The sequence below is a fragment of the Urocitellus parryii genome, chromosome X, assembly GCF_045843805.1.
Source record: "Urocitellus parryii isolate mUroPar1 chromosome X, mUroPar1.hap1, whole genome shotgun sequence".
NCBI classification, from domain to species: Eukaryota; Metazoa; Chordata; class Mammalia; order Rodentia; family Sciuridae; genus Urocitellus; species Urocitellus parryii.
The window spans coordinates 118,164,198-118,184,767 of NC_135547.1; the positions used below are offsets into that span (position 1 = coordinate 118,164,198).

General features: G+C 39.5%; 1 protein-coding gene across 13 annotated transcripts in view; it reads left to right on the forward strand.

Moving 5' to 3' along the window:
* The window catches only part of Adgrg2 (adhesion G protein-coupled receptor G2), a 66,153-nt gene extending 47,753 nt beyond the window's left edge, over positions 1–18,400 (forward strand). For 12 of the 13 annotated variants that reach the window (XM_026405434.2, XM_026405440.2, XM_026405435.2 and 9 more), the window contains 13 exons: positions 1–166; positions 363–519; positions 784–927; positions 1,518–1,640; positions 2,254–2,299; positions 2,413–2,516; positions 3,715–3,836; positions 5,178–5,446; positions 8,560–8,659; positions 9,196–9,479; positions 13,336–13,437; positions 14,440–14,592; positions 17,533–18,400. In XM_026405434.2, the coding sequence (XP_026261219.1) occupies positions 1–166; positions 363–519; positions 784–927; positions 1,518–1,640; positions 2,254–2,299; positions 2,413–2,516; positions 3,715–3,836; positions 5,178–5,446; positions 8,560–8,659; positions 9,196–9,479; positions 13,336–13,437; positions 14,440–14,592; positions 17,533–17,717 (1,955 nt within the window). In that variant the 3' untranslated portion in view covers positions 17,718–18,400. The remainder of the gene's footprint in view (positions 167–362; positions 520–783; positions 928–1,517; positions 1,641–2,253; positions 2,300–2,412; positions 2,517–3,714; positions 3,837–5,177; positions 5,447–8,559; positions 8,660–9,195; positions 9,480–13,335; positions 13,438–14,439; positions 14,593–17,532) is intronic. The other variant, XM_026405446.2, reaches the window with a different exon arrangement.
* The last annotated feature ends 2,170 nt before the right edge of the window (positions 18,401–20,570 follow it).

Sequence of the window (20,570 nt, forward strand, 5' to 3'; positions counted from 1 at the left end):
AAATTTTCAACACCAGCAGTGTTTCTGATCTTGAGAACCAAGTGTCCCAGATGGAGAAGACTCTGTCCTTTGGCAGCTTGGAGCCTAACCTTGCAGGCGAAATGATAAACAAAGTCAGCAAACTCCTTCATTCTCCTCCCGCCTTGCTGGCCCCTCTGGCTCAAAGGTATGGCTTAGCAAACTAAAGAGGTGCTAAGAGGGACCCTCTAATAGTAAAGATGCTGTGTACATGATGAATTATAGCCAATTGTTTTTCTCTCAAGGAAAGTTCGTTTGACTTCTCAAGTTGCTACTCTACAACTGCTTAGAATGGGGGAGACAAAATGAGAGTGCTAAATTTAAACTGCCGTCTCTCTTTACAGGTTGCTAAAAGTTGTAGATGACATTGGCTTACAGCTGAATTTTTCAAACAAGACCATAAGTCTAACCTCCCCTTCTTTGGCTCTGGCTGTGATCAGAGTAAATGCGAGTAATTTCAACACAACTACCTTTGTGGCCCAAGACCCTGCAAATCTGCAGGTACAGTCTAATTTTTTATGGGAAAAGTATTTGACTATTTCTGTGTATCCTTAACAGGTTTCCTTTCCCGCTTGGAGTCCTCGTCTCATTATTTCATATCCTCTCTTTCATTTAGTAGCAACCAAAGAGAGAAGCAGGAGCCATTTTATGTAGAAGTACCACAGATCAAGCCCTTACAGGACCCTCCATCTTAATTAGCCATGTTTTCCATCTCCTTGTTATACCAGTTCCAGATATTTTCATTATCTCTTACTCGATTTTCAGGTTTCTCTGGAAACTCAAGCTCCTGACAATAGTATCGGCATGATTACTCTGCCTTCATCGTTGATGAGTAATTTGCCAGCTAATGATGTGGAGCTAGCTTCCAGGATTCAGTTCAATTTTTTTGAAACACCTGCCCTGTTTCAGGTAAAGTTGCTGCTCACTGCTTTTGGTTTGCGTTTCATTTGGAGGTGGGGGATTTATTCCTTTTAACCCTCGTATATTTCTACACCTGCTACAAGTCAAATGAATTGCTGCAACTCTGCAGTTTATATTTATTCATAGCCTAATGGTGCTGGTGATGATAACTAACTGTAACAGACACTTACATAATATTTACCAATTGCCAAGCACTGCCCTAAGCATTTATTAATGTTGACTCGTCCTTCTAGCAAAGCTATGAGGGAGGAAACTACGCAACGGAGGCACAGAGAGGTTAAGTAACTTGCTCAGGGACATTCAGTTTAAATGGACTAATATTATGTTCCTTTGAAGATTCATGAGGTCCTATTGTGTTGATCTATGCAATTTATCTCAGTATTTATGGCATTATAGTGAAATAAGGTCTGCTTCTAATTGTGGTCCCTTGGGAAAGTCACTTTATTCCTGGACCCTCAATTTCTGACCTACCATTATAAAATAATGTGGTTTAAATGTCTTTTGTGTCCCTTCTAGCTCTAAAACTCTGATCAAATTTTATTTTCCCTTGTCATCTTGCTGATTCTTTGGTGTTCTAGGACCCTTCTCTGGAGAACCTTTCTCTGATCAGCTATGTCATATCATCAAGTGTTGCAAACCTGACTGTCAAGAACTTGACAAGAAATGTGACAGTCACACTGAAGCATACAGATCCAAGCCAGGTGAGGAGAGGCCAGTCTGAGCTGCTCATTGACTAGGAACACCTTATGCAAACTATGTCCATAAGACATGACTTGAGAAAGACAGCAAAAAGGATCTTGAACTCATTAGACTCATGTGTGAGACTAGAATTGAATAGTTACTCTATAGGATCTTAACACACCTAGTAAATGACCACCTAGTATCCAAGAAGGATGGATGCAAATGCAAGCTCTTGTCAATTGCTGAATTTCAGGTCTGATTTTCACCTCAAAGAGATAGCCTTTCAGCTCAGTTCACTTTGAACTTCAGCTGTGACCTCTCTATTCACAGTGTGGTTTGCATACTGGAAGCATCACCATCACCTGGGAGTTGGCTAGAATGTAAGCTCTCAGGACCCACCCCAGGTCTACTCAATCTGACTGTGCTTTATCAAGGTCCCAGGGCCATCCCTATGCATGACTGATATGCTTAAGGATTCATGACCTATATGGGGCTCCCTCTTGTGGGGACCACATAAAACAGTAACTCTCAAAATCAAGCATGAGATTTTGTAATAAAAAATACCATAATTTTTTTCCCAATTGCTTTTCAGTTCAGAAAATTAATTAATTATGATTTATCTTTCTACCGCAGGATGACTTAACAGTGAAATGTGTATTTTGGGACTTGGGCAGAAATGGTAGGTTCTAGTCATAACCTTGTCAAGATCCTGAGTGGATGATTGGGGAAGGTGGGGAGTCATGGATGCTATGGCCTTGCTGATAGGACAGATATTCTTTCTGATGCCAACAGGTGGCAGAGGAGGCTGGTCATCCGATGGCTGCTCTGTCAAAGAAAGGAAGCTGAATGAAACCATCTGTACCTGTAGCCACCTTACCAGCTTTGGGGTCCTATTGGTAACATGACCATGCGCAATGGCCTTGTATTCTGGGACTGAGGGGAAGCTGGGCAACATATCTGGATATCTAATCTAAAGTATGACTTGAACAGATAAGCAGATAGCATGGTATTATGGCAAAGTTATACACCAATGAGATTACTTTTCTAATAAGCAAATGCATCTAAAGGAAACTATCTGAGTATGAATACAAACATTTTTTCACATTCTTTTTTTCCCCCATTACTGGGGATTGAACCCCAGGACCTCACACATCATACAATAGGCAAGTGCTCTACCCCTGAGCCACATCCCCAGCCCTTTTTAAATTTTATTTTGAGACAGGGTCTCTCCAAGTTGCCTAGGCTGGCCTCCAAATTGCAATTGTCCTGCCTTAGCTTCTCGAGTCTCTGGGATAACATTCTATTGCCAGGCTCACACTCTATTTTTACATTTAAAATTTCTCCTTTAAATGACTCAGACAAGGAATTTAGATTACAATGGACAATAAAAATTGTTTAGTTTGCAAAGCATTTCAAAAAAAATTTTTTTTGAAGGGGGTACCAGGTAGTGAACTCAGGGGCACTCAAACACTGAGCCACATCCCCAGCCCTATTTTATATTTTATTTAGAGAGGGTCTCACTGAGTTGCTTAGGGCCTTGCTAAATTGCTGAGGCTGGCTTTGAACTTGTAATCCTCCTGCCTCAGCCTCCCAAGATGCTGGGATTACAGGTGTGTGGCACTATGCCTGGCACATTTTAAAAATCTGAAAAACATTTTGACATAAATAATCTTTAATCTCTTTCACAGTCCTAAAAGATAGGTAGCATGGGGCACTGTTGTTGTTGTTTTATTGAAATTATAATCAAAGCTCGTGGCATTTGCCCAACCATAGAATTAAGAAATGTAAGAGCCAAGAGCCAAATGCCAGTCTTTAGAATCCCGGTCTAGTGCTTTGCCCATGCATTGTAATGCAGTGACCAAGTACATGGGATTTAGAGTCAGGATCACCTGAATTCGAATGTGACTCCTCTACTTCCTAGCTATGTGAGCTTGGGCAAGTTGCTTAACCTCTCTGATTAAAATATTTGTGCCTACCTCATAGGTTGGTTCAATGGACTATAGATGGATACCTAGCACACTCAAAAAATGTAAATTATGACTCATTGTTTATATAAAAATATTTGATCATTGAAAGCATTGTTTTCTTTTCCAGGACCTATCTCGGACATCTTTACCACCTGGTCAAATGATGGCTCTGACATTTATAACATATATTGGTTGTGGGCTTTCATCAATTTTTCTGTCAATTACTCTTGTAACCTACATAGCCTTTGAGTGAGTATCCTTAACTGGAAATTTGGATTGTAGGACTTGATGCTCGCCTCCATCACCAAAATGTATTAATTAAGCACTTTCCTCAGCCTGCCCTGCCCTGTACACCCACCTAGTGGAGCACCTAGGTGTGAAACTTTATGAGGCTTTTTGGCTTCTCTGCTTGCTTCCTTCCATAAGTCTTCAAGTTCAGTAAAGGCAAGGATTGCAGCATAATTGTCTCTGTACCCCAGAGTGATGCCTGGTACCTAGTCGACATTTAGTGTGAAATGAAAGATGGACACACACCCTGAAATCCAAGACCTTATAGTCTGAAATAGGCTACAGCAACACATGAAACAGAATAACTATGAGTAATTAAGCTTCTAAATTATACTGAACAAGCATAAAAGATTAAATATATTAACTGGTTTAGAGATAATGAAAAAGGGTATAAAAAAACCTCACTGGGAAAAAAAAAATAGATACTTGGTGGGTGAGGCTTTGTAAGTCAAAACAGGAATGACATTCCAAAAAATGGCTTCTCTTGGCTCACCAGAAAGGTTCCTCTAGTCACTTTTTGGGGAAAATTCCAACAAATTCTATTGAAAAAGAAAGAACTAGGCATTCTTGTCATATTAGCTAATTGAAACAATATGTAGATTCTGGGATTTAGATTTTGGACACTGATGAGGAAATGTACAAATTTATTTTCAGTGCCAAATTTAGGGTCCAGCTGTGACTACAGATCTTCTGGTGGACCTTTGGAAATATTCTTAGTGAGACTAAATTACCATAAAGCCAGCCATTACTCAGAATGATTTCACCAGTTCTAATTTTGCACATATAAACATGTACATGTCATCAATTAGCTGTATTTTCCTCTGCCATTACATTTAGCTATAGTTTAAACTCTTTCCATGACCTCATTTTAATTAATAACCTAGGATAATATGGGAATCTGGCTACATTTTGAAGATCTGAATTTAGTAGTCTATTACATGAGAAGGAGCAGCAATGCTTCTAGAAGTAGTTTGGGAGATATGGGGTGGGTAGTCAGTAGAATCTACTACAAACTATTTAAAAGTATGGGTCAACAGTCAGCATGTAAAAAGTCCCACAGAAATCTATACACAAATGTTCCATATGGTTACCATAGATGATTTGGTTAAGATTTTTCCTTTGTTGCTGGTTTTAAAGTCCCCCATACATATACCCACTCAGAGAGAGAAAATTTATACATATCTTAGACATTTACCAAAGAATAAAAATAAACTGTCTAGAACTCATAGATAGCCTGTCAAATATGCTTATGTAAGGATTGGCAAAATGTAATGTTAACCTTTTCTTGCTCTTTCCTTTTAGAAAGATCCGGAGGGATTACCCTTCCAAAATCCTCATCCAGCTATGTACTGCTCTGCTCCTGCTGAACCTAATATTTCTCTTGGACTCATGGATTGCTCTTTATAACACAAAAGGCCTCTGCATCTCAGTAGCTGTATTCCTTCATTATTTTCTCTTGGTCTCATTCACATGGATGGGCCTAGAAGCATTCCATATGTACCTGGCTCTTGTCAAAGTGTTCAATACTTATATCCGAAAATACATCCTTAAATTCTGCATTGTTGGCTGGGGTACGTATAAATTTGCTTTCATATGCCCTGGACATTTTCTCTAGTGTTTTGATTTTTATTAAGGTAGAGACATGATGAAGCAGATCACACTTGGCAAGTTTCTAAAACAGCTTTCTATTCCTACAGGCTGCACTGTATTACACCTTGTGTAATATTTTTCTAGGACATGGTATTTCCTCTAGATTTATTATGAATGTAAAACTCTTTGAGGTTGGGCCATGAATCCTTGTTATACCTCCAACAACTAGAATTTGAGCTAACACAGAAAGTGCTAGAAGGTACCAGAATGTGCTCAATAAATTAAAAATGTTTGTGGTAATAAGGCCAAATTCTCCATCCCTGAGCTCTTGGCTAGTCTTGTTCTGATGTGTACCTCCCACATACCAGACACATGTATGAGAATGATGTACTCCAAAGGGCAGAGTGAAAGGATGTACACGTAAACCAATGTAACTTCACTGCCACACTGGCACAATATTTCAGATCATGTTACCTATTGGTGGTGGGTCACAAAGCCTTAGACTTCCCCAAGATCTTGTAGGGCTTCTTCAAATCCTAACCCAATGTTGGTGCCTCCTCAAATCCACCTGATTTTCCTTGACTAAAGATAATCCAAATGCTGCTTGAACACTTCCGTTACTGGGGAGCTCATTATCTTACAAAGCAGCCAATGACCACTTTCCAAAGCTCTTCAGTTCCGTTTTCCCATTAAGTTCACTTGGCTCCCTGGAGACATTTATCAATGGTTTTGCTGTCAAGACAAAATCCTCCTCCTCCTCCTCCTCCTCCTCATCATCATCATCATCTGACACCTCTTCTGCATAGGAATCCTTTGGATTATTCACAAGTAGTATAATACCCAATTTTTCAAGGTATTTTCACATAAGTCACCTTATTAAAATCAAGCCTGTGGGGTACTTAAGGCAGTTTTTGTCAACTCCAGGTGAAGAAACTGGCTCAAAATGCCAGTGTGATTTATCCCCAATTCAGAAGGCTAGAAGTCAGCCAAGCCTGCCTTTCTGATTCCTTGTGCAGGCCCCTTCTACTGTATTCCAGCTGTCACCATTCTGCAGACTCCCTCTTCTTCAGGCTAAACAGTCCCTACATGCCAGGAGTGCAAACCTTTCATCATCCTTATCACCCTGCCTGTCATTCTTTGTGAAGAAAAATAAAACAACTTTTTCCCCTAACTTGCCCCAGAAAGATAAGTCCCTGTTCTGGATATTGGGCACAGATTCTGTCTTCTTTAGAGAAAGCTTAAAGGTCAGACACCCTTGTGAAGAACAAGCTGCCCTACTATCACTATTTGATTTTAATTTATTTTATTTAATTTATTTTGTGGTGTTGGGGATAAACCTAGGGCCTTGTGCATGCTAGACAAATTCTTTGCCACTGAGTTATATCCCCAACCTTCCAGTATTGTATTTTTAGAAAAACATCTTTCTTAGGAAATTATCATATGTCAATATCATTAGAAGGTTCAAATACAAAGGATTTAAATGAAATATTACATTGTACCAGGCATTCCAGCCAGTCTGTGAAAGCAATTGTTTTTTATTTCCCTGAGCGTTGAGTTAGATGGCTGGTTGGTCTGTGTGTATAGGTGAGGTGGTGGCATAGAGCAGATGGGTAATGATCTAGAGGGATGAGAAGCCCTCTTTCCCAGCCAGAAATCATTTTAAACTTATAGGAACTTCTCATTTTCTTCTTCTTAAACTCATAGGCCCTTGAGAGAGCCAATAATAGTGGCAGCCACCTCCCCCATATCAGCTGGGATACGATGGGTTCTAAATAATCAGGATATGGGGGGATAGGGATTTTGGTAGAGTACTTACCTCACATATACAAGGCCCTGGGTTCAATCTCCATGCACCACAAAAAAAAAAAAAAAAAAAAGAATCAGGATTTTGGTTTCATTATGAATGATTCACCAGGAGTTGCTTACTCTTAAATTTACATTCCAGTCATGTGTAAGTTAAGGGTAACACTCACTACTATAACAGATAAGCCTTGAAATCTCAGATGATCATCTCCTGCTTATACATGGTCCAGTTACAAGGAGTAGCAGAGTCTCTGGTCTTGCAGTTTTTCAGGGATCCAAGATGATGAAGACTTCCTGGAAATGGTGTTTCCAAGGTTACTCTGAGTTTTAGGGAAAAGAGAATAAAAGATCTCACAAGGGCAGACCTGGAGTGGAATTTATCACTTCTGACCAAATTCCACTGACCAAAACTTAGTCATGTGGTGTTACAGGATTGGGGACTTACAGGAAACTGAGGCAGCAGAAAGCACCCCCCTTTTAAACCCCAATTCTAGGGATCAAGTCAGAAAGATTTAAGACAAGTCACTACAGTTATAGGTTTATTAGAAGGGATAGGAAAGGAGAAAGGGAACACTCTCAAGGGAGAGAATGGGTTGTCTCAGAGAAGAGAGGAACAGTGTGACTCTCCAGCTCTCCAGATTTATTGGAGATCCCAAGGAAGTTTCCAGAGAGTTCCACCCAGATTCACCTCTTGACTTTTGACTGACAGTAGATGACATCAGACCTTCAAGTCCTTACTGCCAAGGCAACTTTAGATCACTTTGGCCTCTGCTGACCATGGAACCTATTCTTACAGATTTTATGGTTGGGGGAATTATCCTTATCTCCCTGAGTTCTGGGATCTGATCTGTGTAAAGGTCACAAAAGTCCCCCGAAGCTTATGTTCTTCTTATCAGCATCTCAGGGCCTGAATTTCTCCTGCAGATAACAGGTAGTTTGCTAAGGAATGTAACATATCTTGTCAGCTTAAGCCAGACAGGGCTACAAGTAAATAGCTTTTTAAAAGTAAAAGTGTGTGGGATCAGCACAGTGGGCCTCATTTATAGAACTAATCCCCTAACCTCATGTTCCTACCACTTGCATCTGTCCATCCCCTATCATAGCCATGCACACCTGGCTGCCAGGGAGGCTGAGAGGGTCTATCCATGTGTCAAAGAGAAAAAGAAACTCATTTGGTGAATAACCAGTCTCTACCATGCCACAAGAAGTAAATGGAATAATCTCTAGTCTTTTTTTCCTCACCACCTTTGATTGTTAGAAGTATGTGTGACCAATGTTTCCCATCTTCCAGGGGTACCAGCTGTGGTTGTAGCTATTGTCCTGATTATATCCCCTCATAATTACGGGCTTGGATCCTATGGAAAATTCCCTAATGGCTCACCAGATGACTTGTGAGTACAAAATTCCCTGAGGAATTGTTAAGTAAACTAGAAAATAAAATTCTCCAAGAAAATGGAGGATCTAATCAGCATATCAACTCCAGCTGTCATCATAATAAAATCTAATCATATTTAACAACAGCCTTCACTGTCATATGTAATGAGATAAGGTAGTTGGAGATGCAATTATTTAACTAATGAATTAGGAAAAACTATATTGGCAATATTTTATTAGCCTCTCATAAAAATGAAACAAATTACATTATATTAATAAAGCTCATGAAATAGAATTGCTAGAGTTTGCAAGGATGAAATCCTGAATGTCTAAAAATATTTTTTGAAAATATTTTTAATCACCAAGTGTCCTAAGATAGATTCTTTTCCTTAAGAGCCATAAATGGTTGTGGACAACAGCGGCTTTATCATTTTTTTTTCCTCCTGTAGAAAATGTTTTAGTGAAACATTATAGAATCAGTGTATCATTTAGAACACTATTTCATCATAGTAATGTGATTTCCCCTTTTTCTCCCCCCCCCCCCAAATTCCAGTTGCTGGATCAACAGCAATGCAGTATTCTATATTACAGTTGTGGGATATTTCTGTGTGATATTTTTGCTGAACATCAGCATGTTCATTGTCGTCCTGGTTCAGCTCTGTCGAATTAAAAAGAAGAAGCAACTGGGAGCCCAGCGAAAAACCAGTATTCAAGACCTCAGGAGTATTGCTGGCCTCACATTTTTACTGGGAATTACTTGGGGCTTTGCCTTCTTTGCCTGGGGACCAGTTAACATCACCTTCATGTATCTCTTTGCCATCTTTAACACCTTACAAGGTAAGCTCTACACCATTAAATACGAGCTGAATGATCCCAGTTGAATAATAAAATATCACTACTAAAAGAGTATCTGCAAAGTGGCTTAGTGGTTTAAAATACATTCATTGTTAAGATTTATTGCTGAGAAGAAGAGCTTTGAGATTCTTGGAAGAAAAGTGTTCACTAGATTCAAGAAATTGTGCTTTTCCCCTCTTTATTCATTGTTATCTCTTTGGAGAGGGAAACCTGCCAGGAACTCTTCTGAGAGAGCCAATTACTCTTCCTTCACTTTCTTCTTTCCTTTTTAATTTTTTTCCCTTTTAAACTAATTTATTGAAGTAGAACCATAAAAGCACACATACTATACATGTCCATAGGAAGGCTGGCCACTTCAACCTAGACCAGCATTTGATTTGGAGACATCAGATGATAAATGGAAAGGCAATAAACAGACCCAAGTGGCAACAGTCTTCCCAGAGGCTAATCCTTAGAAGTTACTGAGCTGACTCTGCAGCACGAAAGGGGCAGGCTCTGCTTATTGCCTTTCCCTTCTGAGCTTTCCATTTGTTAATGAAACTCAACAAATGTTCCTTTTGGAACCCTCATAGTTGTATTTTTTTTTTAAGTTTTTGTATTTTTAGATTGTCTTTGTTTGTTTGTTTGGCTGTTGTTAAATATGGTGCTAATCATATTTAACAACAGCCTTGAACCCAGTGCCTTGCACATGCTAGGCAAGCACTCTGCCATTGGGCTCTAGCTTCAGCCCCATAGTTGTATAGTTGTATTCTTTTTTTTTTTAATTTTTTTAGTTGTAGATGGACACATTTCCTTTATTTTATTTATTTTTATGTGGTGCTGGGGATTGAACCCAGTGCCTCACATGTGCTAGGCAGCTGCTCTACAGCTGAGCCACAATCTCACCCCCATAGTTGTATTCTTTATGAAAGCAAATGACTGATTTTTTTTTTTAGAGTAGTGTTATAAAACACTTGTCAGCTGTTAATTTTTAATGGAAGTGCTTTGGCATTAAAAGCCCAGCAGGCTAATAGGTTTATATTACAATAACAATAATTCACTGTCCCTTGGCTTCCTTTTATTCCAAATCCTTGCTTGAGATTCTCATTGCAGTCTCTCATCTGCTTGTTTTCCTGTTGCTTTTAGCTCCCCTAGCACCCTCCCGTAGTTCCATCAGGCAATAAATCATTTTGCTGGTTTTCAAAGAAATCCCACCCAGAACCAGAGTGGTGGTACACACCTGTAATCCCAACTGGGGAGGCTGAAGCAGGAGAATCACAAGTTCAAGGCTAACATGGCAATTTAGTGAGACCCTGTCTCAAAATTTTAAAAAATAAAATAAAATAGGTTGGGGATGTAGCTCAGTGGTAGAATGCTTGGCTAGCATTTCTCAAGGCCCTGGGTTCAACCCCTAGGACTGAAAAAAGAATTAGAAAAAAGAAATCCCACCCTGATGTGAATTCAGATATCTGATTTGGTCATTAGTTCTTATTTTATTTGGAGGAAGCCCTGCCGCAGTCTGGCTGGGCACAATTCAGGAGCCACTTGTCAAAAGAAACGAACTTTATTTTTAGAACCACACAGGCCAAACAAAACAGCTCCTCAGGAAAAACCCTCAGAGCCCAACTGCCACCACCGGCTTCCCACAAGCCTCTCCCTCAACCACCAGCCTCTCCACCTCCCACAATCCTCCTGCTCTTGAGGCCGATTGGCTGGGTTGCGTGGGTGGAGCCAAAAAAGTCGCCCAATGAGCATCACCGCCGAGGAGCCAATCATCTAGATGTTGCTGGGGCCGCTGTGAGCCAATCATCAGCTGGCAATCTGAAAGGGTGGGGAAACAGCTCAATGAGCATCTCCAATGAACATCACCACAGAGGAGCCAATCAGCTAGATGTTGCTGGGGCCGCTGTGAGCCAATCATCAGCCGGAAGCTGGAAGTTTGCTGGCAGCTGGAAGTTTGCTGGGGCCCCTTCGGCTGTGGCTCTCAACATCTCTCCCTCTCTGTTTAAACAACAAGCATGTAGCTTAGGGACCGTGCCTGCCTTAGGTTGTCCAATAGTACATATGGTTCTTACCCGTTATCGGATGAGCTGACCTCAAGGCGTCAGCCTCCTGTCTTAGGTTGGTACCATTGCAATTGGATCTTACCCGTCACTGACTACCGGTCCAGTATACAGCCACACCTGTGGAGAGGTCTTTGTACCAGCGGGGGGGGGGGGGTGAGGTTCTTTGCCTCATCTCTAAGCCCCAAATATGCTTATTGGTTACATATGGTTGTTAATTTCATCTGTAATATACCAGTCTCCAAATTGGTATATCCAGGTATCACACTACATGGTATTAAATACCAAAACAAAAACAACAGTAAAGAAGAGCAAATTATTTCTAAGGGTTTTGAGAAAAGTTTTATTTGCTAACAATGGCATACTTAAATAGTATATACTTTAAGACAAACAGTTTATATGCCCAAATCACATTAATCATTAACACAAAAAACTAGGTATCCACCGTCATGTTTAATGTGGAAAATGAACCTACCTCTTTTTCTGTATTTCTCCAGAAAATCTTCTTATTTGAGTTTGAATGAATAGAAAACATTTTCTGCTTCTTCTATAAAAGAGACTAATGCCTAATTCACAGTGCTTTTGAGTTGATTAAAGAGAGCTATGCATAGGTTCTGATTTGGGCTGTGTGCATCTCCATTTTGACCTCTCTGACACATGTTGTTTTCCCCCTAATGCAACCAAGGGTGGCTTCCCAAGGTGACACTTTGAGGAAAGGGATACAATATTCAGACAGCAGTCTTGAGGGTGGGCATGTGTACCCTATTAGAAGCAAATCTGGTATTTCAAAAGATTGTGTATTTCAAAAAGATTGTGTATGTCAAAAGGATTGTGGAGAGAGAGAGCACCTCATAATTCATCCAGACATTCAGCAAATATTATTGGCCAAAGCCTTGGGGAGTGGCAGAGAGAGAGGTGTGGGGAGCCTTGGCCTGCATAACTGGGGATGGAGGTGGTCAGGAGGTGGAGTCTGAGGGCCCCTTCAAATCTTCAGTTTGCTCTTCCTGCTGAGACATCCGGGGAGAATGTCCTTTAGCAGGTTGGTGGGCAGCAGGAAGATAGTTAATGAGTGTACTGGGTGTACCACCCAGGGAGGCACATTGGGAAAAGGCCAAGCAAAGACCTGACAGTGGGCCTGAGAGAAGAATGTGAGACTGTGAAGGAGATGACATTTGACAAAACTTGGAGATGGATTATGAATCCAGATGGAGGGAGAGGTAGGAGCCAAGGACTCACCAAGGTGGATGGCTTGTACTACCAAGACAGGGAAGGCCAATGACAGAATGTGAGAGGAGAGTCAGTGAACTTAATTTTGGAAATGTGAAGTTATCATTGTTTTTATATATTTTGGGGTTTTGTTGTTGTTGTTGTTACTGGGGATTTAACCCAGGGGCGCTCAACCACTGAGCTACATCCCCAGCCTTTTTATTTGTATTTTTTTATGTTTGAGACAGTCTTGATAAATTGCTTAGGGCCTTGCTAAGTTGCTGAGGCTGGTTTTGAACTTGCGATCCTCCTGCCTTAGTCTCCCAATCGCTGAGATTACAAGCTTGCACCACCATGCCCAGCCAATAAGTATTCTTTATCTTACAAAAATTTTTAAAAATGAGGGGCATTCTCTGGGTGCCTTTCCATAGCAAGCCTTGAACTTAGGACTTTTTTAGTAAATGTGCAAAATTTCACTTTGCCTATAGCTGCCAAAGATTTTATTTTTTTGTGCAAAGTAAGCTCACGATATTCAGGTCTTATTTGAAATTTATTATGTTATGGTTTGTTTTTCTGTTTTCCCCCTTTAGGATTTTTCATATTCATCTTTTACTGTGTAGCAAAAGAGAATGTCAGGAAGCAATGGAGGCGCTATCTTTGTTGTGGAAAGTTCCGGCTGGCTGAAAATTCTGGTAAAAATTAACCTTACTTTTTCTCTTCCTCTTAAATCTCAAGGAAAGGATGTATAAATTAAACGCCAAAGCAATCATTGCTAAGGGGCCCTTGGATCTGAAAATCAAAAAACAGAACCCATGCAACAGAAGCCTATGGATTGTGAACATTAGGGGGAAAACCTAGTGAATAGTGGTGTTTGGGAATTTTACAAGCAATAGAATTAGTGGACTGGCTGCTTCTTGAATGAAGGAAGCAACAGTGACATTTTTAGAATTTATTTCCTATTGAGTTCATGTTTTTCATTTCCCAAAGTAATTTTTAATATTTTCCTTCATAACTTTTTAAGGGTTGACTCAACTCTTTCTCCACAGGTCCTGGTTGTCAGTCACTTTATTTGTTAGCAGGCCAAACTTTGTATATAAGCTTTGTCACACATTTGGTTATTTGGAAGTTATTTTTGCATATGCTCTGTTGGGTAGTACATTTTCTTAAAAATGAGAAAAATTAAGTACTGTTTAAAAAAGCAAGATTCCTTTTGTGTGAATATCACCTTTGCGGTACCTGGGTTGGGGGCAGGGGTGGGTTGGGGGCAGGGGTGGGTGGGTGGGGAAGAGCACTAGAGTCTGTTCTCAGGAAATGGCAATACACATAGGCCAGTCATTTCTATGAATTCAAGAAGAATTAGACATCACAACACAGTTGATTTCTGTTATTGTGAAGACAGTGTGAGGCTTTGAATTAGTACCTAATTCAGTAGTTATTTATAGACACAATCAAATGAGCTTGGCTTTTAGTTCCAGGAGAGTATAGTTTACTTTTAACCAGACAGTCATTTAAAGGACAAATGTAAATAGTCTAAATGAAAACATCTTTTATCACACCAGCTTTGAAATGTGTGACTTCTCTGTAAGATCTCAAAGTGAGAAATCTGTTGCTAGAACTTGTTACACTGTGATCTGTCTCTTGCATTTGAGCTTCAACATAGGCCCTGTTTTTCTGTAATGCTTATTCTGCTGTAGACTGGAGTAAAACTGCTACTAATGGTTTAAAGAAGCAGACTGTAAACCAAGGAGTATCCAGCTCTTCAAATTCCTTACAGTCAAGCAGTAACTCCACTAACTCCACCACACTGCTAGTGAATAACGATTGCTCAGTACACGCAAGCGGGAATGGTATGTATGTCTCAATATAGTATTTCTCAAGCTAGTATTTATTTTTTTAAGTAGTTTTATCCTTTAGTGGTATTTTTGCAAAGCAAACTGAATAATTACATATATGACTAGTGGATCAAAATGGGGTTCCCTTACATAAAAGAGAAGTTTATTTACCCAAATATCGCCCAAAGACTTCAGTACTGGGCTCTATGAGAGCAGTACCTAAAATAGTCCTTGAGACTATATTCATTTTTATTACATCTATAATCGTATACATCTTCAACACTTTTAAACCTTCCTGTTTTTCACTTTTCATGTTTGTTAATTCTTTCCCACAGTATGGCTGCCTTGTGACAGCACCCAAATCCCCACAAATATATCAGATACTAGAAGATGAATTGTGACCAGTATTGGTGACCATATATGTCATCAATATATGAACAGATTATTGCTACTGTGCCTCCTGCACTCATTAAGTCTGACATTTCTAGCTAAAACTGCATTACATTTTCTTTCTTTCATGAGACTGGGCTGTTCATTACTCATAAAAGCTTGCCTTCTTCTGCTTCTTAATATTATCTTTTGCATTTTATAAAAACCTAAGTTCTACCAATATACTTTCTCCTTCCATGGAGAATTTATCTTTATTCACTGTTTAAGGGTGTTAGTTCTTTTCATGACTAATTCAAATAAATTTGTGAGAAAGTTCATACATTTACCAAATGGTTTTCCAGTCTCCTGAGGGTTGGGGAGCCCTGGTGGTTTGTTCAGACTTTAAAAATACAATAGGATGCCTTGAAATCAGTTTCTCAACCTCAGGTACAGGGGATATTTGGGGCTGGGTAATTCTGCTTTGTGGAATTGCAGGATATTGAAAGAAGCATCCCTGGCTTCTACCTAGCAGAGCCAGTAGTGCCCTACTCTCAGTTGTGGCAACCAAAAACATCCCCAGATACTGCCAAATATCCCCTGGGGGATAAACTTGCCCTTGGTTGAGAACTCCTTCTATAAAAGATAAGAAACTGCTGCCATGTGGCCTTGGATCTTCTGTCAATACCAGAAGAAAAGGTCTGGGCTCTTTGCCAAATAGCTATATCAGGAATGATTCAATGTAGGCAAACGGAGTAGAGGCAGTGGGAATCAAGGTTGGTTAATAACTTATTGTGAGAGAGCAAGTTGAAAAGCGAGAAATCGAAGAATGGTCTGGGTCATCCAGAAGTCTTAAAATTGCATGTGTTTGGCGTTCTTCATCCATAACCAGAGTTTTCCATATTCTACAGAGAGCTCGGAGATGAAGCTTCATCTGCCTAGCCCTATCAATATATTGTCATTCTTTGGGGAATCAAATTTGACAGAAGTAGCACATTTGACACAGCTGCTTGACACAGCTATTTTTGATGCCTGACAATGAGGAAGGGGTACATTTTAAGGCCACCAGAATGGCTGTTTCAGACTACCTAATAAGTCTGTCAGATGAATATTCCTGATTTGTCAGTCCTCACATTAGGTTCAGGAATGGATGAGGAATGGAATTGGCAATTTTAAAAGAGACACTAGCAGCTGAATCGTTTGTTTATTATACTGGGACAAATTGTTCCTGCACCAAAATGTCCTCAGACCAAAATGCCTAAGTCAGAACAGCTGCCTCAGACAGTCACATGCCCTTTTTGAGCTGTGGCACAGATGGGGCTGCATTAACCAGATCCACCACCTTGTCTGCATGAATGTGACATATTTCAGTTCTAAGCTGCCTTAGATAAATCATATCACAGAGTCACAAGCTCACAGTGTGGAAGCAACATCCTCGCATGTTGATTTCATCCCTTCTGAGCCATGGAACTTTGGGCAGAGCACTTAATTTCTACAAACCTAATTCCATCATCTTTGAAATGAGCATAATAATATCCCATAGAGTATCTATCCCATAGAGTTATGAGATAATATTTATCAAGTGTTCAGTGCTGATATAATTACTGTTGTTATGATTACATCACCAACTAACAAATGGGCTTATTATTCCACTTCCTATACAGTCTCCCAATGGTATAGCATTCAGAAGGATGGTGCCAAGTAGCTAGAAGTTCTTGGAAGCTATGTAGCCCTACAATCTGGGGCCTACTTGGGGTCCCAGAGACCTGGGTCCAACGCATAGGTGTCACTGAATGCTCAGCTGCTCCCTGCCTGGCATCTTAGATTGGAATCTATAGTTTTCTATTGGGAATGAGTTCTATCTCAATTTAGTCAGAGAGGCTGGCTTAGAAGATGGTCAGAGATTTCTTCTTGCCATGACTGTTATGGTTGGTTGCTCTAACATTCTCTGCTAGTACAAAGTTTCATTTTATAGGAATCTTAGAGAAGCAGGAACCTTTAAGGGTATATATGGGGATCTCTGTTAGTCTTAACTTTTGGGGGAGATCAAAATATTGCCTTAGGCTATCTTATATGTTCTTGAAGTCAGTATGTTTTTGATCAGAGTTAGAAAAGGGGCCTAAAATAAAATATATTGGCTGGGTGCTGTGGCACACACCTGTGATCCCAGAGACTTTGGAGGCTAAGGCAGGAGAATTGCAAGTTCAAGGCCAGCTTCAGCAACTTAGCAAGGCCCTATCTCAAAATTTTAAAAAGGGCTGGAGATGTAGCTCAGTGATAAAGCAACCCTGGGTTCAATCCCCAGTACCAAAATAAATAAATAAACAAATAAATAAATACCTTGCTTTGTTTCATATTTTGGCCATTTCATTAAAAAGAAAGCTGTCATAGGAAACTCATTTCTGAATCAATCTCCAATTTGTTGTGCTTACTTTGCCCTTAGGAAAGGGATAGAATGAAAAATAAAATAAATATATATCAAATATTTTTAAAAGCTGTATCATGTGTGCATATTTAAAGTGTTTACATTTGTTTTTTAATGCTTTCTGTGGGTACTTCATCATACCCACTTTGTTTTTCTTTATACAGGTAATGCTTCTACAGAGAGGAATGGGGTTTCTTTCAGTGTTCAGAATGGAGATGTGTGCCTTCATGATCTCACTGGAAAACAGCACATGTTTAATGACAAAGAAGATTCCTGCAATGGTAAAAGCCGTATGGCTCTCAGAAGGACTTCAAAGAGGGGAAGCTTACACTTTATTGAACAAATGTGATTCCTTTTTTCTAAAATCAAAGCATGATGCTTGATGGTGTGAAATGTCCAATTTTACCTTTTACACAATGTGAGATGTATGAAAATCAACTTATTTTATACTCAGCAACCTCTGGAGGAACATAAGCTAATGAAAGGCGATGGTTACTATTGGAAGGGGAAACCAAGACATTATTGTGGCCTTTAGACATTAGCAATTTGGTTTCTGAACCTTCATTTTAAAAGAAGGTTGGTTTTAAACAACACAGTGAGAATAAGACTTGTATAAACAAAAACGTAGTTAATTTCCAGCTACATTTTAAAGAGGCTAAGTTATCTTTGATAACATCCTAGAAAGCAACTGTTGACTTCAGACTTTTGGTGAGTTTAGTTGTGCATGCCTTTGTTGTATATAAGCTAAATTCTAGGGACCCACGTGTCAGAAATCTTACTTCTACCTTTTTTGTATTTATTTTCTACTATGTAGATTTATTCTTTTGTAGAATCTTGGTTTTATTGTTTTGTCTAATGTGATAACTCAGAAAATCCTTACTGATTCAGTGAATTCTAAAGCTCCTTTTGGAGATTATATGGATGTGAAATACAGAAACTTCATTGAAATCAAGAAATAATAATGATGCAGCCAGACTCTAATCAGACAGTTCCATAATTAGCTCATACAGTGCCTTTGAGTGAATTAGAAAAAATTACCCCCCTGGGAAGATTCAGCCTGGTTTGGCAAGCAGAGTGGGGTCACGTTTTAGTCCTAGTCATCTTCTTGGGGGCATCTTTATATAAGGTATGACCTGTACAACCATACATGACATCCAATGCCAGTACACATCCCCAGGCCACATCCCTATTAATCAGATTATGGAATCTGCACCAAGATGTTAAGCTTAATATCTTGGTCACAGAAAGGGAAGAAACTCTAATCTAGACCATATATGGGGAAGATTGTGAATGTGGAGGAGATACATACACTGCCACATCTCAAGTCCCCAGAGCCTTTCAGAAGAGGGGAACAGAGTAGGATTACTTTTGAAAAGAGTGATATATAAGGAAAACAAATCATATTGCTGTTCTTTAAAAGGCAACTGCATGGTACATTGTTGACTGTTACCACTGGTACACTCTGGCCCAGCCAGATTTCTAATTATTTTTTAAAATGTGTCAAGTCTTAAAGAGTGTATAGTGACAAGGGGGAGCAGCTACTGAAAACAGTGAACTATCCCGTGATACTGTTGTTTCTATTTGTATCAAACCCTGATTGCTATAGTCTTTCCTACTTTCCACCTATACCTGCTTGAGCAATAACTCAAGTATGTCCTTACTAGGAACATTTCAAAACCCTTTAGTTAGATCTTTCACTAAGGCTCCCTTGCATATATTTCAAGTGAATGTTGTATCCCAGATTAACCATGGTAATAAGACATTTCTGAGTGCTGAATTGTCTTTGCAGTATTTCTTCTCTGATTTATTTAATTGTCTTGTATTTATGTGTTAAAATCAACAAACAATGTTAAAATGAACTAAATAAATTTAGTTAAGTCCTTTAAATTTGGTAACTTTTACAAAGAAAAACCTTTTGCAGTTTCTTTCCCTGGCAACAAGGAATGGGAGTAGTAAGACATACCTGATGAAGACCAACACAATAGTCATATCTTTTGGGAAACAGCAAGCACCCTGGGGATGAGAAATTAGAGCAAGAGTTGCCCTGTCACATGAGATTAGTTTCTGTAGTCTTCTTTTCTCTTTTTCTGTTACTCTTTCAAGAGTTTCTCTTCAGGGCTGGAGATGTGGCTCAGTGGGAGAGCACTTGCCTAGCATGTGTGAGGCCATAGATCCAATCTCCAGCATCACAAAACAGAAAACATACTACTACAAGAGTTTCTCTTTAATATTTGTTGCCATTGACCTCTAGGCAATTTATGAGACCCAGTTCAGATTCCCATCCAAGTTTCTATTTCCTCAGCATCAAACAATAGGATTTCAGGAAGGGTTATAGGTTAGCATGCTGAAGCCACAAAGCAGGGAAGCTGGCCTCATCTGCTTCCAAGATCCTCAGCCCCCACAGAGGCCAAGCACTAAACTAATCAGGAGCAGGATGAGACTTCACTAGTCAATCTCCCAAAAGGAGATTAAAAAGGAGGTGCAATGTCCATGTCCTTTAGTCTCCCCCCCACCTTATTTTTCGTATTATGTTTTACATCTAGCTGTGGTTCTTAAGCCAAATTTTCTTCTCTCTCTCTTAATTCAGAGAGATAACAAGGCAAGATAGAAAATGTTCCCAAGCAGCGTCCTGTTTTGGGTTTAAAATTGGTCCCACAATCTATTGTAAGAAAACAGAGGTGTTGCCCATATTAGGAGGCAGAGAGTGTCAGAGCAGTTGCCAGTCTTTGAAGAAGTATTTCCTCAGAACATTGGAGAAATTGTTTCCCCAAACACACTGTAGTCATTAATCCCACACAGGAACTCTGTTGACTGTAATGAGCACCATCATGATTATTCTCCTCACAAATGGTAAAACTGCTCCACTTACATCTAACAAGGTCACCTAGGAGGTGTCAGTTTGTTAAAGATTATGTCAATGAAGATCTAATTTACTGAATGACCAATTCACTAAGTGGGCTTGTTTGGTCTTTTTGTCTCCATAACAGTATTAAAGGGCAATTAATTTGTTTCTGTCTCATCTCACTGCTGCAGTTGGAGTTGGAAGGACAGGAAAAAGGAAAAACTGAGTGGACATAAGAACATAATCTTAAATGTGAAGAATTCTTATCATGGTATTATTTTTCACCTCATTCTTGAGATATAGCATCAAGAAGTCAGAGCACTTTCACCCTAAGCAACTTAGTGAGACTGTCTCAAAATA